Source organism: Octopus sinensis, linkage group LG18 (assembly GCF_006345805.1).
Source record: "Octopus sinensis linkage group LG18, ASM634580v1, whole genome shotgun sequence".
NCBI lineage: Eukaryota > Metazoa > Mollusca > Cephalopoda > Octopoda > Octopodidae > Octopus > Octopus sinensis.
Window position 1 is genome coordinate 27867364 of NC_043014.1, and position 17806 is coordinate 27885169.

The 17806-nt window shown below is 36.7% G+C and overlaps 1 protein-coding gene across 1 annotated transcript; it reads left to right on the forward strand.

Moving 5' to 3' along the window:
• Positions 1–9499: 9499 nt before the first annotated feature.
• LOC115221580 (macrophage migration inhibitory factor) lies at positions 9500–16520 on the forward strand. The gene is made up of 3 exons (XM_029791781.2): positions 9500–9713; positions 14357–14529; positions 16356–16520. The coding sequence occupies exons 1-3, from the start codon at positions 9606–9608 to the stop codon at positions 16417–16419; spliced, it is 345 nt and encodes a 114-aa protein (XP_029647641.1). The 5' UTR covers positions 9500–9605; the 3' UTR covers positions 16420–16520.
• The last annotated feature ends 1286 nt before the right edge of the window (positions 16521–17806 follow it).

The following is a 17806-nucleotide window of genomic DNA, read 5'->3' on the forward strand; positions in this document are numbered from 1 at the left end:
GTGCACACCCACCTCACTAAAGAAATAGAGGGAAAAGTTTCTTTATTTTTGCTCCCTGTGGACAGACATAAATTTCCTGCGTTCGGTTGGTCTGTCACGCGAAGCTAGAGGGACTCGACTATCACGTGACCAGATCGTGTAACCACTTGTAGAAAACACAACGTACGAGCCGATATACGCCTATCTAAGCTTAAACAATCAAACTGTAAGCATATGCTTGCTACACTGGTATTGTTGGCAGTGTATAACTTTGTTCCTTTTTTACGAAGATCTTCAACCATTTGAAGTCTGAAATCTAAGTAAAAGTTGTGGCATAGTCGAGAAGAAAGCTTATCTTATGTATATGAATATAATTTATAGCTACATTAACACAGAAAATGCAATGAAAGAAAAGGAATATTCAGATGAATTGACGCACATTACAAGTTCAAGAAATCTTCGTTGGAAAGTCAACGTTCGGGATAGTTTTTTACCCATCAATACGTACAGTCTTGTTACCCTGTTATCATGGTGTGTTTCTGTATCTATCGCGCCAGGTTGAATACGTAGCCGTAAAAACAGCTATGAAGCGAGAAGGGGATAAAACAGAGTTGTAATTAGTAATTAGGTTGTTTATTCTTTAATTAGAATTAATTGCCGAGTTGTGGTTTCGTACCTATGCAGATATCTTGCAGCGTGTTATGTAAATATATATAAAGGGCTGGTGTTTCTTTGTGTTAAATGAACAAGATAAATTTCCCAGTAGATAAGATGTCAAATCTGTCACAGATAACATTTTAAGATATATATTCTCAACAGTTAGGTTAATTGAAGTATGTAGAAGTATATTGATTAAGTGCATAAGAACATGCCTGCTCGAAATCTGATATCAACATAAGAGCTGATAAGTAAATGTTGCAATTTAAGAGTCGGGGCTGGTGGTGGTTTACATCAGCAAAAATTGCTTCAATGGAGTCTAAAAGTTTTAATGACCCATAAAGAGAAAAGAATTCTTAATGTTTCGACCGTGACATTTTATATGCTACTAGCAGCATAGCCCGGCGTTGCCCGGGTATGTAAGAGCCCCTAGTAGGCAACGACTAATCCCAATCTAGTCCTTTCCCTCTAGGGAACGAAGGCGCATGTGTAGGTTGCAATGCCTTCTCTTCACTCCCATATAACTATCAAACAGCTATCGATAATTCAACCCAACCAATTCCTACCAGGAAGAAATTACATTCGAGACTTTACCCCCAACACCGCCACTTCTGCTAATAGCTGCTGCAGCCGCAAGTTATTCGAATACTTTTTTTGTTTACACTTTCTTTATAACTACCACCCCAAACGTTTTACCTCAAATTTTTGATGTACCCTAAGGGTCCTCGGACGCTACTTGCAAACTCTTGGTTTATTATAAACCGCTTTTGTCGTGTGCATCAAAAAACCTTTTCCATTCGTTTGTTCAGTTTGGTCACTTTTGACTTTTTCGTTGTTGTCACTCACATTGCTGCCCGCTTTTTTGCCGTTTTTGTACATCTTTATACATTTTGGGATACTTACCCCACGTGTTCCGAGAGTTAAAAAAGTCGAGTTGCGTCCCCTAGACAGTCTGTAGAAAATGTGTTGCATATAAAAAGTTTAGATTCTCGACCCATGTCGAATTTATCGATTTGTTTTCAGAACTGGGGGAACTTTTCAAAATTTTCGCTGCGTTAGTTTTGAATTATGACATTGGGCTACGTGTGTGTCAAGTTTCACCAGAATCGGTTGAAAGCCGTGGTCAGGGTGAGGGTACAACCTGACAGGCACACAGACAGTCAAACTACCGTTTATATATAGAGAGATATTTTTAAATGATTTTTTGTGCGTTGCGTCCCTGCAAGGTACCTAGCCATAGGTGAGAGGTAATGTGTATCAATTAATTTTTTTTTTAACTGAGCTAACACTGGTATCTTACCCTAAGGAAGATTTATTTCTCGCTTCCATAAACCTGCAGAAACTGAAAGTAAACACGAAATCTGGTGAGGTGTGTGACTTGTGAAAGAAATAGTTAAATAGCTATTTAAGAAATAGTTAAATTGGTCTTGTGACTCATAAAAAGTGGGAGGGGAAAAGCCTTTTGTTGTAATGGTTGATTTGTTCCATTTGGTGTCCTTGTGATAAATGTATTTTTAACCAATTCATGATTATGGTGATGACAACGACGTGTGTGAGTGAAGAAGAAGAGATATAACGACGGTTTCTAATTTTTGTATAGGGCCAGCAGTTTGGAGGAGAAGATATTAGTCGATACTAGCGACCCCGGTACTTGACTGGCATTGTATTTTACCAGCCCCAAAAGAATGAGATGCAATGTCAACCTCGGTGGGATTTGAACTCAGAACATTAAAAAAAAACTAGAACTAATACTGTAGAATATTTTCTCCGATGCTCTAACGATTCTGTTAGTTCATAGTCTTTCAATAATGAAGACACCAAACTTTCGCGCATAATATAAAACCATACCCTCTATACTAATACACACTCAACTCATGCAGATGCACGCACGCAAACGATACCTTATCAAATTTCTAAATCAATTTACACTCCTTGATTCACAAGTCTATTTTATATTTAAAGCATTAAACATATAGATATATAAATGCAAGAGCATGCAACGAAATACACATCTAAAGATGAATAATAAATCTGAAGAGATACAGGCAGAGATAACAGTAGATACAATTTGCAAAACAGCAGTAGCAGCAAAGTAACAGCAAGCGCAACGACAGCAGCACAGAAAGAAAATTTGAGGATAATAACTGTGTTAAAAATAGGCATATAGCCTTAGGCAAGTATAGCTAAGTGTCTCGCCAAGGGACAGGGGACAAGAAACAACGATTTCTTAATTAGGAACGAACCCTTTTGCAAGCAGAGAGAGAGAGAGGGGGGTGGGGGAGGGAGAAAGAGAGTTGCGTTTTGCCGACGGACATAAGTTTGCTTGCCAGCAGGATGCAATCTCTCGAGACAAATGAGACAGGAGTGGTGCTACGTCTTCCACTTAAAGTCATTCTGGAGCCTTCTCACAATTAAAAATAGCAGCAGCAGCAACGACAACAGTAACAATAGCAATAATAAAAACTATAACAGATGGAGCAATAAGCAACAGCATTAACACCAAACTTCAAGAAGAAGAAAAAATCTAAGAAATGAAGTAACATTAAGACACTAGACAGAAACATGATCACACATGGAGACAGACAGACAGACACATACACACACACACACATTGTGTGTGTATATATATATATATATATATATATATATATATATATATATATATCATACATGCATATATAGGATTCAGTGAACTTGTAGTTGAATGTGCCTGAGTATCACCTTTTAGCGAGGGATGTCGCTAATAAAAACGTCAACACTTTAATAATTGGACTAAATCATTAATCCAGCTGTGAAATGTCTCTGGTGCAGTGACAACAACACCGTGTGTGAGCAACTTCGTGTCCAGGGTTTTATTCAGATGCGTAACAAACGAACTCATACATGAAGTTATCTGGTATGAAGAAAAAGGTTCTGAACATCTTGCCATGTTCCACAATGACAATGATAAAATAGAAGGAATTCAGACTGCAAAATTTAGTTTCAGACAGGCACTAGGCGTAGAATACCATGGCGAGTTGCTGATAGGAAAGGATATCGAAATCTGTGTGCTTGCTTTCTCTCCGAAGTTGACCTTGTCGTGTCGTAGAGAAAAAGAGGGAAAGTTCAATTGGAATACGCTCTTAAGTAGGCAATCTGCTTCTAACGCCCTCCTGTGAATCGTTTTGTAGTTACGCCTTGTATACTAGCAAAGCGGAAGCTAACCAAGTTCGCTTGGGGTGTTCTGGAACATGCGACAGGGAAAATAACTGTCGTTGACTCCCAAAGGATATTTTGCGGGTTACGAACCTGCATCAATTAACGTTGCCTACATTACCCTCCCCCAGACCGAAAGGAATGAAAAGGTTGAACGGGCAAGGAGTTAAACTGTAGGTAATGAAACAAGTGATTGCCCGTGTTACACAAGGAGGAGCAGAGACACAAAGAGCGGGTAAAAGGGATAAATCATGGAAGATGGCAAAATGTAAACAATGCATGCAAACACAAGATATGCGAATAAAAGAATAGGAACATGTAAAAACAAATGCATATAACATACGAAATACATGTTGTAAAATGTGCAAAAAGAAATTGCAGCAAAACAGTTTGTTAAATTGTACAGTTTGTTCAAAACAGGTGGTGTATCAACAGGCACAGTTTATGCTAATACGAAAAGAGGATTAAATATAGATAGCTTTGGACAGTTTATGGGGCCAAGTTACTGTTCCACCATTTCGTATGATATAAGGTGAAGTGGAATGTAATGTTTGCGAATGTTGTTTGGAAGCATGTAAAGTTGTTTGAGGTTTAAGTTGCTGTTGGAGTGAGTGTGTCGGGTAGTGAAAGAAGACTTTCAGAGAAAGCCTTCATTACTCTGTCAATAGATACAGTCTCTTTCCGACCGTAAATGCACACGGTCAAAAGTTTTGCTGTATGTGAAAACACACAGAAAAGGCCTGAGTAGGGCGTTGTGTAGGCGCAGTTACCCTCTTTGACAGCGGGTTTAAACGCTGGCACCAGATGGGGCTAGAGCGTGAGATTCTGACACGAGGCTTTAGGACTTTCTCTTTTCTTGCCAAGACGTCGGACAGTAAAGACGTAATCTACTCTCTCTCTCACTCCACACGCCAGCTAGCAGATAGGTGCTAACGCATAGGAGAATATCATGGCCTCCACGCATCAAACGATTTTCATTTATAATTCAGCTTGTGTATGTACGTGTGGCCACATTAAAAGTATATAAAGGTACCATCTTGTTTCATGTATTTCCTTATATTGTGTTCCTGTCAAATGAGATTACAGCCTTCTGAGTAGAGTCACATTAGGTGGCTTCACAACCTTATCCGTCTAAAATGGTGACCCCCGACGTAATATGGACACCTCACCATCTAAAATGGTGACCCGACGTTCCAGACCACTATCACTATCTAAAATGGTGACCCAGCGTTCTAGATCACTATCACCATCTAAAATGGTGACCCGACGTGAATACATCACTACCACCATCTAGAATGGTGACTCCCGACGTTCTAGGCCACTATCACCATCTAAAATGCTGACCCGACGTTCCAGACCACTAAACTAACTAAAACGATGACTCGACGCAGCACACACCATAATTCCTTCTAAAATGGTGAACCCCGGACGAATTCTGACAGTGAATACGTATTCCTCCTTCTCCTTCGCGACTTCGTTTACGCAACCAGACCGCCACTCATCGCATATAGGAACATACCACTGATGTCCCTCGTCGCCATATTGTCTTCTTCACCAGAACATTTTGGCGCCATTTTCAAGCTGGAAAGTGCAAATCATTTTTCGTCGGGTTGTAACGGAATTTACAACTTGTTCCTTTGGTGACACAGCGTCCTGTAAAAAAATATCCGGAATTTTCTCCAGAATTCACAAAGACAACAAAATTTTCCTACGTGCCTGGTATGAGTTTCTTTCTCTCAACCAGCCGGATTATCCACGTGTTGGCTATGTTCAATTCTTTATCCGTTAACAAGGACTTCTATTTTCATCCTCTGCTACTGAAAAAAAATGTCCTAGTTCGCTGCTCATCGGGTTTTCTTTCAACTAGGGTATTTGGCTGCTATTTCTAATGGCGTGTCTTCCAACTAGCTTGTTCTTCGTGACGTTCCGTTTTTCTATTATCGTCCAAAATGAATCCATTTCCTTTGCCTCAATGCTCTTCTTCGTCCTCCTCTCGAGCTGGTATTTCTTCTGCTCCAGACGACACGCAATCCTCCGCAATCTTGCGGGCCATTGTAGAGGTGACCCGTCAAATCGCACACATGTACAGAGACCGTTCATTTTCACGAAATCATTCTGAAGGGAGAACCAGACGTCGCTCCTTTAGGCACGGACACGCGCCTCTTGCTTCAATTTGCTGGTACCACAGGAAGACACGTCATCATCATCATCCACTGTTTAGTTTTAGAGCAATCTGTCAACAGCCGAAGCCAGCCATTAGCCTTCTTCTCTCGCCAGCTGAAAAATGCTAAATTGAGATACAGTGTGTTTGGTAAAGAACTTTTAGCAATTTATCTGGCGGTGAAGCATTTCTTTTATCTTCTCGAAGGTAGAGATTTTACGATTTTCACCGACCACAAACCGCTAACGTTCGCTCTCTTTGCCGACTAGTGCCCACATTTGACCAGGAAGCGTTAAAGTGGTACCGTACAAGAGTTCGGTCGAGGAGTAGCCCAAATCCGCCTTAACCAGCGGACCGGTAACCTAGGAGAACGACAGGAAGAAATTCGGTCCATCGTTGTGGATCTGGAGTTGCGCGAAGCACAGGTTTTAACTGCCTATGCAATCTCTCCACCATTCCATTTGTATGGATGTATTGTACACCATGTAGCGTTGCCTACAAACTTATAGCTTCATAGGACCCACAAACATAAAGTGGCACTTCATGTTCAAGGCTCCGATGAAGCTATAAGCAGTTACTCAAACACTCAACTATGAGCCCACTGCATCTTATAGTGAAAAGAGCTGAAAGTTGTTCATATGATAATCGTTTATTCCTTTGTCATCTCTGTTTCTTATTACCTCTCTGTACTAGTCGAATGCTTCGTTCTGAAGCATACGCATATTGGGTCCTATACCAAGTTATTAGTATCGCAATGCCTAAGCGAAATATATAGATATATTCAAGTAAAGAGATTTTTGACGATGTTGCCCTGCACTACAATGTAGCCACGGCTGCCATCAGTTTTAAAAACAGAAATATTTATAGTGCAAAATCTTATCCATCCAAGAAAAACGCCACCGGAAAGTGTTGTGGTTCACATCCACTTTTTAAGCGTAAAACTTTTTGCTGTAGGATTTTTCTTTGCTTAGTAGTTAAACATTTCGTTGTTACGAATAGTTTCAGTAAAAGTTTTAATAGGCACATTTTAAGAATTTCCTTTAGCTGTGCACTTAGTATAAAAAACATATTAGTAGATTAGCCCAGACTTGAGAACAAGGTAGGCTGCTCAAGCACAGGTAACACCATATGTCTCCTTAATGGCCATCGTAACACTGAATAGTTGTATATGAGACAGAGATAACATCAAAAGGCTCAAATAGGAAACCAGATATGCGGAAGTATGTGAGAGCGGTAGAAGGTCCGTTTAAGACTATATTCAATGACTATAAATCCGTTTTAAAAATCCCGGCGAGACGAAATGTCACAGCCCTCACCAGGCACTTATGGGCGTTAAGGCAAAGTGCTATGGAGTACAGCATAAAGTGGAAAATCTTAGAGAAGTGCTGGGCTTATTTTAATAGCAGTAAAAAATGCAGTGACAAACGAAATATACACCGCCGATAGTTGTTGTTGACAAACAACGGCAGTAATTTTATTCAGCTGAATACACGTCATTGATTGGTTGAAATTACCGAAATACAACTTCGTAAATATAAACTTTTCTCAAAAACGCTAAGAGTAAAAGTTGTTTTATATGACACATTCTACCAGTATACGAAGTTTGAAAGTGTTTTGTTACAAAAAATTATTTTCTAAATCTGCCGGTCAAAATATAAAGATTCTATTATTATTATTATTACATTAAATTCTGATATAATCGTAATCTACTCCTTCTGAATGGTATTTGTAGAAATTTTTATTGAAAAAATACTCATTTTTCTGAAAGTTACAAGGAAACAAATTTGACTCGTGTGAATTATCCGAAATACCACCCGGTATTTTCTTTACCCTTTGAACGGCAGATCGAGAAATTAATATTTTGTAACTAAACAGTTTAAAACTTCGGACACTGGTAGAATGTATCATATAAAACATATTTTACTCTTAGTATTGTTGAGAAAAGTTCGTATTTTTAAAGTTATTTCGTGTTAAAGTTGTCGTATTTCGGTAATTTCCTCCAATCAATGATGCGTATTCAGCTGAAAAAAATTACTGCTGTTGTTTGTCAACAACTTCCGGCAGTGTATATTTCGTTTGTCACTGTTATTTATGACATATTTCATCTCAGTTACGCTTGTATGAATAAACGAGCCTACCTGAAGCGTGTTTACTTCATGACACCACCACAATCGTTCGTGCATTTCTACTGCTTTTAGAGTTTTTTTTCCTGTTTTTCAGCTACTGTTTTCGGAAGGACTGTTTTGCCTCCCACTACAATTTCTTCATTTTTCACTTTTTTCCGTAACTCTAACTCTAAAATCCCAACCCTAACCCTAAACCTAAAACCCTAAAGCTAAAACCAGCACAAACGCACGAACGATGTCATAAATAACAGTGACAAACGAAAATATATACCGCCGATAGTTGTTGTTGACAAACAACGTGGATCTTTTCGGTTTGAACGGCAGTTTTTAACATAATTTCTAGGTAACTAAAAAATTTTAAACTTCGTATACTGGTAGAATATGTTTATAAAACATCTTTTTCTCTTGGCTTTATTGAGAAAATTCTATAGTTTGTAAAATATTTGTTGTTGTTTTTCTTCAATTTCTTCAATTTCAACCAATCAATGACGTCTATTGAGTTAAAAAGCATTCTGTGCCGTATGAATATGTCCCTCGTTTTAGAAACAGATTGGGTTTATTTACATTTGTGAAGAAAAAAAGATACCCTTCCCCCACTCCTAACCCTAACCTTAACTAACCCAAACCCTTTAAGAGATTGAAATGCAACAGATCGATTCTAGGATTATAATTATGGGTGACAATTTCATATGACACCGCTAGAAAAAACTGCCGTTCAAACCGAAAAGATCCAACAACGTTAGTAATTTTATTCAGCTGAATACACGTCAATGATTGGTTGAAATTACCGAAATACGACGACTTTAACACGAAATAACTTTCAAAATATAAACTTTTCTCAACAACACTTAGAGTAAAAGATGTTTTATATGACACATCCTACCAATGTCCGAAGTTTAAAAGTGTTTAGTTACAAAAAATTAATTTTTCGATCTGCCGTTCAAGGGGAAAAGATCCAAAAATATCAATTTTTCTGAAAGTTATGAGAGAACAAAATCGGTGGAGGACACACTTGTGTAGGAATATCGGTAGAAGTAATGAGAACTGACTGAATCTGCCAAAAAAATTAGAAAATAAAATATCGACAATTCATTGTCGATATATTTTCAAAACGATTCACCAAATTAGAGAGCTGCATTTGACTATTGACCTGAAATAATAAAGTTTTAATAGTAGCAGTTTATTTTCTAAATTTATTGTCCAATTCTAGCATCTTTCATGATCAACACTTAATTTTTTTTTACTTTACCAGAAGCATAAAAGCAAAAAAAAAAAAAAACCAAAAGAAACGAAACAAAACGAAAAGAAAAGGACAAAGGAAAAGTCGCAACGATTAATGCAGAAAGTAAAGGGACATAACTAAATTGTCGTAACATTTAAATATCAAACCTCGCGGCACGTATGCGTGATTATAAACTGTAGTTCTCTCCCTCGATTTTGTTCAGTTCACATAGCATTTGTGGTAATTTGGTACCTTTATATAAACTATGCCTAGCTTAATTATCAATACTAATTTACCTCGGGCGAAAATCCCACAAGATTTCTTGTCCAAAGCTACTGAAATGATGTCGAAGCAGATTGGCAAACCATCAAAGGTAAGTATGTTAAAGAGCGAATTATTTTATTTAAAGATTTGCGCGTGGTATTGATTGTTGAGTGGCACGAGCAGTTTTTACTTTTCTTTTTTTAGTTTATTTACCGTTTCAAAGTATCAAAGTTCCCCTAACGAAGAAGGAAGTCCATCTACATCATTCCCACCTTTCTTTTTCTAGATATAGATTACTCTAAACTATATTAACCAATGTGTCCTTTTTTCTATAATGATAGGGCGTGATTTGATTGAGATTTATTTGGTATTTCAAGCAATTCTAACTTCTGCATTAGGACACCTTCGTTGTCTCGAAATATATGCTTGTTAATAAGGAGGATGAAAGAAAAAGAAAAGTAAAGTAAGAAAACCAAGTAAGTTATCGTGACATAAGGAAAAAGTCTACTGTCTCTATTTCCCAATCATTGTGTTTATCTATGACCACCCTAATAAACGTTTATTAGGGTGGTCCTAGATAAACACAATGATTGGGAAATAGAGACAGTAGACTTTTTCCTTATGTCACAATAGCTTACTTGGTTTCATTCTATTCTTTTCTTTTTCTTTCATCCTCCTTATTAACAAGCATATATTTCGAGACAACGAAGCTGTCCTAATGCGGAAGTTAGAATTGCTTGAAATACCAAATAAATCTCCGTCAAATCGCGCCCTATCATTATAGAAAAAAAGTAGGACACATTGGTTAATATAGTTTAAAGTAATCTATATCTAGAAAAAGAAAGGTGGGAATGATGTAGATGTACTTCCTTCTTCGTTAGGGGAACTTTGATATTTTGAAACGGTAAATAAACTAAGACGTTTGGATTTGATTTGAGGAGATTGGGTTGCTATTTGGAACAGAACATGCCACCAAGCAGTCGCTTTTTTTCTTTTTTGTTCGCAGTGACCGTTTGTTTTTGGTGATCGTTGCACCCAGTTTCGATTTCCCGTTGAAACTAAGCTCGATTCTGTACGAGCTAACAACAACCTCTACATAGCCTCCACTTTTCTAGAAATCAGAAATCTTTAATAGGGAAATGGTGCATTGCGTCTGTAGTGTACCCCTAATGAGACGGGGTTGTCTCTACAAGTATAACTTTGGTAATAAATTTACAAGATCAGGGTTGAATTTGACCTTTGTTTAAATATAGAATCGTGAAAAATTTGTAAATGTTTGCTTTTCTTATTTTTATATGTGTACCAAATGCTTATCTAAAAGAAAAGAAAAACACTATTTTACTTAAAGCTTTTACAAAGTTTACAAATATTATTACGTTATCATAAGTGATAAAAATTCGGTAATTGTTCAGTTTAGTGATATTAAAAAATTACGGAGATGTACTCGCATAGCAAGAGATTTGATCTGAGATCGTGTGCTGGAACGAAAACAATTGCTGCGTGGAAGGTGTTTGTAAGCCATTTAAGAAACACACAAAAGCCGTTCGATTCACTTCAACATTTAAGTTTAATTTGTCAAAATATTAAACTTAAATGTTGAAGTGAATCGAACGGCTTTTGTGTGTTTCTTAAATGGCTTACAAACACCTCCACGCTGCAATTGTTGATGTCAAAAAGTAAATAAAAAATGAAGGGGGAGATAACTAGTAAAGGAACGTGCATAAGTCAACATAAATATTGGTTATTATTTACTTTGGAATTGATCAGATAGGCACGTGGAAAACCAGCGGGACCGCAATTCATTGTTCGTGAAATTGAAATCGTCAACCATGAATCAATTTTGGAATATTACCTATTTAGCCGAATAACGAGACCAGATTCTTCCAGTGGTTGGCAGGGCGACGACTAATAATGAATTTATACGCGTGCAAAAATTGTAACTCTCCATGTTAGCTTACTGCAGTCGGCGAACTGGCAGAAACGTTAGCACGCCGGGCGAAATGCTTAGCGGTATTTCGTCTGCGTTACGTTGTGAGTTCATATCCGCCGAGGTCGACTTTGCCTTTCATCCTTTCGGGGTCGATAAATTAAGTACCAGTTACGAACTGGGGTCGATGTAATCGACTTAATACCTATATCTGTCCTTGTTTGTTCCCTCTGTGTTTAGCCCCTTGTGGGTAATAAAGAAATAAGTATTAGTTGTTTAACAGTAAGTTGACTTACGTATGGCCCTTTACTAGTTATCTCCACCTTAATTTTTATTTACTTTTCTAATGTCACTAAACTGCACAATTACCAAAAATGTCCTTCAAGTAGTGAACTTAATGGTGAATTAATCGAAGCAGCCACTCTCCTTTTACAATCTATGGTTGTGCTCTAATTAACAATTCATAATGGCAATCTGAATGCTAACAATTTTTTTTAATTTTATGAATTGCTGCAAAGTATACGAAATCCCAAGCCTGCTTCTCCATTCAATAGAATTTAGGACCCATCTTCCACTGGTTAAAATGAGGCTTTTATACCTTAATGCATCTTTAGTAAATCAGTAGATTGTTTAATCTCTTTGTTGTCCTGACTGTTTCACACATACTAATTATCATTTTCTGAATATTTTACGTTTTTATTTTGAATATAATATCAGGATGTTGAGCACCTAGAGCAGCCCTATAAATTGCAAGCTCCTTCTCCCAGCTTTACAATATGAGTCCTCTTTCTCAATGTCTTCTGAAACAGTTAAAAAATTATCAACTAGTAAACAAGAAATCTATGGTTTTATGTTAATGTATATCACTGTGTAAATCAGCAATAAGGCAAACTTTGAAATGTTTTACACCAAATCATGTGACTGATTATATCACCACACAACACCCTCAGCTCCCCCATTCTGCCCCTAATCTGTCCAGCAGTAAAATCATCTGCTCCCTTTATTATTAGTTTTCGTATTTTTAATTGGATTGAAGTTTTTGTCTAAATTGTTTAAAAATATCTATGCCATCCTAGGTGATTGCCTCATTTCCTGGGTGTGAAAATATTGCAGAGCATAGTCATATAACTTTTAATCAAATAGATTCTCTTCATTTAAATTCTTGCTCGTTTTTCGTTCTTTGAAATTATATCAGAGAAAGTAGAGAGAGTTCTCCTTGTCTTTTATAGGCATTCCCAAATCTTTTGGTATTTAGCTTAAAATTGTGTTGGTCAAAGCCTGTAAGAAAGATTTAGATGAGAGAATTCTAATGGAGTTGCACCCCTAGAGAAGAGTATGGCAAAGCTTTTAGCTAAAAATCTTGACAAGATGAAAGAGGATTAACAAACAAAATTAGGCAAGGTTGGACAGTATTCATGACCTCTGCAGGTTTTCGTAAACTGATGCCCAGCCCAAACATCTGCAGGAAAAAAAATGTGGGAGGAAATAGCTGAGGTATCTCGTTTGAATGCTTGGAATATGCTGGACATGTTTTCATAAGACCTAGAAGCAAGGAACAGCACTTATTTGATGGTGATGTTCATTTATAACTATCAAGGGATGTGGAGACAAGGACACAGGTGTGTGTGTGTGTGTGCATGCGCACACATAAATATGACTTTTCTTTCAGTTTCTGCTTAACAAGTCCACTTATTAAGCTTTTAGTAGCCTGGGTCTATACAAGACACTTGCCCAAGGTACCATGCAATGTGAATGAACCTGAAATCATATGATTGGGAGATAAAGTTTTTAACCATACTGTCAAGCCTGCACACAAGCACATGTGTGTGAAGCCGTCACAAGATGTCATCTTATTGTGAAGCTTTTCATTTATAGTGACTTCACTTGTTCAAAAAGGAGGAAGGTTTTAATGTAACATGTATTGAATGTAGTTTTGTGCTATTGAGATATCGTTATTGTAATTCGTTTTTGAGGACTCTATTTGTAGAATGAGTTGTCCTGGTGGCACTTGTGTATAGAAGGGTAAACAGGAATGAATAGTATTATCATCTGCATTGAATTGTTTGTGGTTATTAGTAACATTGGGAAAAATGTTGAAGGCGTAATCAGTTGTTTCTGTATACAAAATTTAATGAGCTGGAAAGACTGCCATCAGTACAGGCTTTGATAGAGCTGTGTGATAAGAAACTTTTGATGTAAAAATGAGAGGAAGAGTGTCTGCAGTATAGAATTTAAAATGGAGGGAGTTTAAAACTGTTGAGTTATGAGGCTTTTGTGTTTGATAAGTTATCTTTCAAAATCATGATGAGTGTGTGGTTTAAAAGTTGTTCTTAAGAATTATATAATTTTCTATCTTTTCTAGCAAAAGCACAAGGTCTTAAATTTGGGTGAGGTTAGTTGATACCATCAAGCCCAATATTTGATTGCTACTTTATTTTATCAATCTCAAAAGGGTGTAAAGCGAAGTTGACTTCAGTAGGGTTTGAACACGGAATGTAAAGAACCAGAATTAAATACCAAAAGACAGATTTTCTGATGCTTCATTATTTTATTTGTATTATTTTGTCCTGTAATTTGAGAAGGAATAGCAGTTGTTGTGTAATCAATAACATAGTTGTCTGGCAACCTAAGGATACATGATTCAAGAGCTGTTAGTGGGCCTATTGTTTTCTTTCTTTTTATCTGCCTCAAATTGGTGTTTATGAGGTTTCAAATCATTTATTACTATTGTTGGAGTTATTGAAGGGAAGTTGCAAACTGTAATTGCTGAACTTTTTGTTATTATTGTTATTGCACTGTTAATGCTGCTATTATTGTTGTTACAGTATATTACCATTTGTGTCCATCCTGACCTAATAATGAGCCATGGAGGGTCGGATGACCCATGTGCTTCAGTTCATGTTACTTCTATTGGAAAACTAGGGCCAGATGTCAACAAGGACCATTCAGCAAATATTGGAAGCTTTATCCATGAAACTTTAAAGATTCCAATGGACAGGTATGTTTTCTTTGTTGTTGTTATTATTTAATCCTTGATTAGCCCTAATCCACCAAATCTATGATCAAATATGTTGTTGTTGAATGAACTTTGCAGGTTGTTATTATTTAATTCTTGATTAGCCCTAATCCACCAAATCTATGATCAAATATGATGTAAACATGACCATTCAGTCTTTTTCCTTGATGTAGATATCTACTACATTAATGTTAAACAACCTTATTCAGTGAGTCCACCTTTTAAGATGGTAAAATTTGATTTGAAGAAAATTTGGTTGTTCTTTCTAGCAAGATAACTAACTGTATATAAGCTCTTTCATTGGTATGTTTTTGTTGTTGATGTGTGAACTGTTCAGATTTTCTCTAACTGTTATACATAAGGTAAATGCTTGTCAGCAAGAAGTTGATTACTTTACTTGGAAGAAAATTCTAGTAAGGTTCAAGTTGAATGACTCTTACACTCCTACTACATGGAGTCCAGTAAGAATGTATGATCATGTGCATAATACCAACATGGCCCTCTATTTCTGAAAGGCTTTTCAGTTTGTTGGCATATCTAGTCAATTGAAGAGCAATAAGATGAAACTGCAATTTGGATAAGCAGTCCCTGTTTCTCAAATAACATAATATATACATGTGTGTGTGTGTGTGTGTAGATATATATATGGCTATATATATAGATAATGTGTCAGTGATTAGTGTCAGGCCCACAATCATGAAGTAGTTTGATTCCCAGATTGAGCTGTGTGTTGCGTTCTTGAGCAAGACACTTTACTTCACAATGCTCCAATTTACTCAGCTATAGAAATGAGTTACAATGTCACTGGTGCCAAGCTGTATTGGCATTTTCTTTTCCCTTGGATAACGTTAGTGGTATGGAGAGGAAAGGCTGGTATACATGGATGACTGCTGGTCTTCCATAAACAACCTTGCTTGGACTTGTACCTCAGAGGGTGACTTTCTTAGTGCAATCCCATGGACATTCATGACTGAAGGGGGTCTTTGTATACAAATATGAGAAAGAGATATTTACTGTAACAATTGCACTCTCTGTTCTAATTTGCTGATTGTGTACCACATACCTGTGATTCATCTGCTAGTCTTCTCTCCTTACCATTATTCTCCAAATCCTCATTTTGTCTGAACACTCTCTTAGGTCTAATATTTAGAAATATTAGAAACAAGACATTGAATTTGTGTGTAGATGCATGCAATTTGTATATGTGCATGTTTGTGTGCATGTGTACATGCATGCATCTGTGTATGTACAGATCAGTCTTTTCATTGTTTTTGACTTTAATAAATTAGTGAAATTTGTAAACACAATGCCCCGAAACTGATGGCCACATCAACTCTTGTATGAAACTCTGGAAGGGCAAAAGATAAAGTTGACTTTGACAGGATTTGAAATCTGAATGTAAAGCAAGGTAACTAAATACTGCAAGCCATTTTCTCTACCATTCCACTAATTCCACCACTCCACCACCCTTATAAACATCATCATCATTTAATGTCTGTTTTCCATGCTGGCATGGATTGGACAGTTTGACAAGAGTTGGAGAGCTGACCAGAATCCAATTGTCTGTTTTGGCATGGTTTCTATAGCTGGATACCCTGCCTAACACCAACCACTTTACAGTGTGTTGAGTGCTTTTTATAGTTCACTGACATGGGTGCACTTAAGTAGCACTGGCACCTGCAAGACAAAGACCTCTCAGGTGGGAGGGGGAGTAGGGGTATGGCCACAAAGGACATGTGTGTATGGATGGCTGCAATTTTACTTAGCTTGATGCGTCTTAAGTAAGATGTCTTATTTTACACTTTTAGGTTTTACATACAATTCAATGACTTACTTCCTTCTAATGTTGGTTATAACGGTACAACATTTTAAAATGTTAGCTGAAGCTTCACACCAAGTCTCAATTTATACAGAAGAAAACATTAAAGACATGGAAAAATAAACAAAGAAAATAGTAAAATAAAAAATATGAATTCTTTTTGTTTTTCTTGAATTTTATTTTTTAAGATCTACCAATAATAAATTGCCATGTCTTTCCTTTGTTCACAGAACTACATTTTTCCTGAATCCCACCTTCACACTTCCATATATGCGTACTAATCAACATACAAACCTCATTGTTTTCTTGTTTCATTGGTTCTTCTGTCGTAAGATCAATTTCTAGTTGTATTCTTACTTTCATGCATTTTCTCTTTTTCTTTTCTGGTGATGCTAGGTCAGTTTCCATGTAGAGGAATCTTTTTTTTTTTTTTTTTGCTTTGGTGTGTAACATATTCTCTTGATGTATTTGTTAATGTTTTTTTTTTCATATGGTTTTGTCACATGAGAGGATTTAATTCAATCATGCCCCCAATCTTTTAATTTTGGCATTGGTTTGTAAGTCTTGTAGTAATATACTCTAACTATTGCATCTCTCTTCTGCATGATGGTCCATAGTTCAGTGTTGCTTCTGTTGAGACATGGTGTTCTTTTTTGTATCCTTTCTAGTTGATGTCTAATGTTTATGCATGTTGGTGTTCCCTTCAGGATGCATTTTGTTTCTTTGTTGTTGCTTGAAACCACATTTCATCAGTGTAGATTATTGTTTTGTTGATGCAGCCTCCGAATGTAAAATTATATGATGCTTGGCAACACACATTCTTCCACAGTTCATGAGTCCATTCTGTATTGAACACAGTATGTAACTTTTTCTAGAATTTCTGACACCCATTATGTGTAGTCCTTTTTTTTCCTCTTTTTTTGTATGTGACAGATTTCAAATGTGTGTTGTGCAAATTTAGCTGAGTCAATGTTATATTGCAACCATTTGTCCAATATGTTTAGTGATGTTTGTACATCCCCAGTATTGGTTGTTTGCATTTGTGAGGAAGAATTCCTTTTTCTCTCTTATTTACTCTCATTTTGGTGTTTAGTTCCAATGCGAGTTCTTGTTGCTGCACTTTATATGATGGTGCTGAGATTTAGTGTAGATTTGTAAATGCTGTCCTATGTTTCTTTGTATTTTTGTTTATCTGAAGTTTTTACAAAGTGTTACATATTTTCAGGAGTTTTTTTAATAAAGTTGTATTTCTTACCTTGTACGATGTCTTGGTTTTTTTATTATGTGCTCTTTGTCACTTTCCTCTTGTAAAACATTTTTTTGCGAGTCTGCATCAAGCATGTTTTCCAGGATGACCCAATGTTTTTTGGTGTCTGTGGTGAGGTAATTAGCAAATCTGTATGGATTGAATATTTTTTGACATGATAGTTTGTAAGGTTT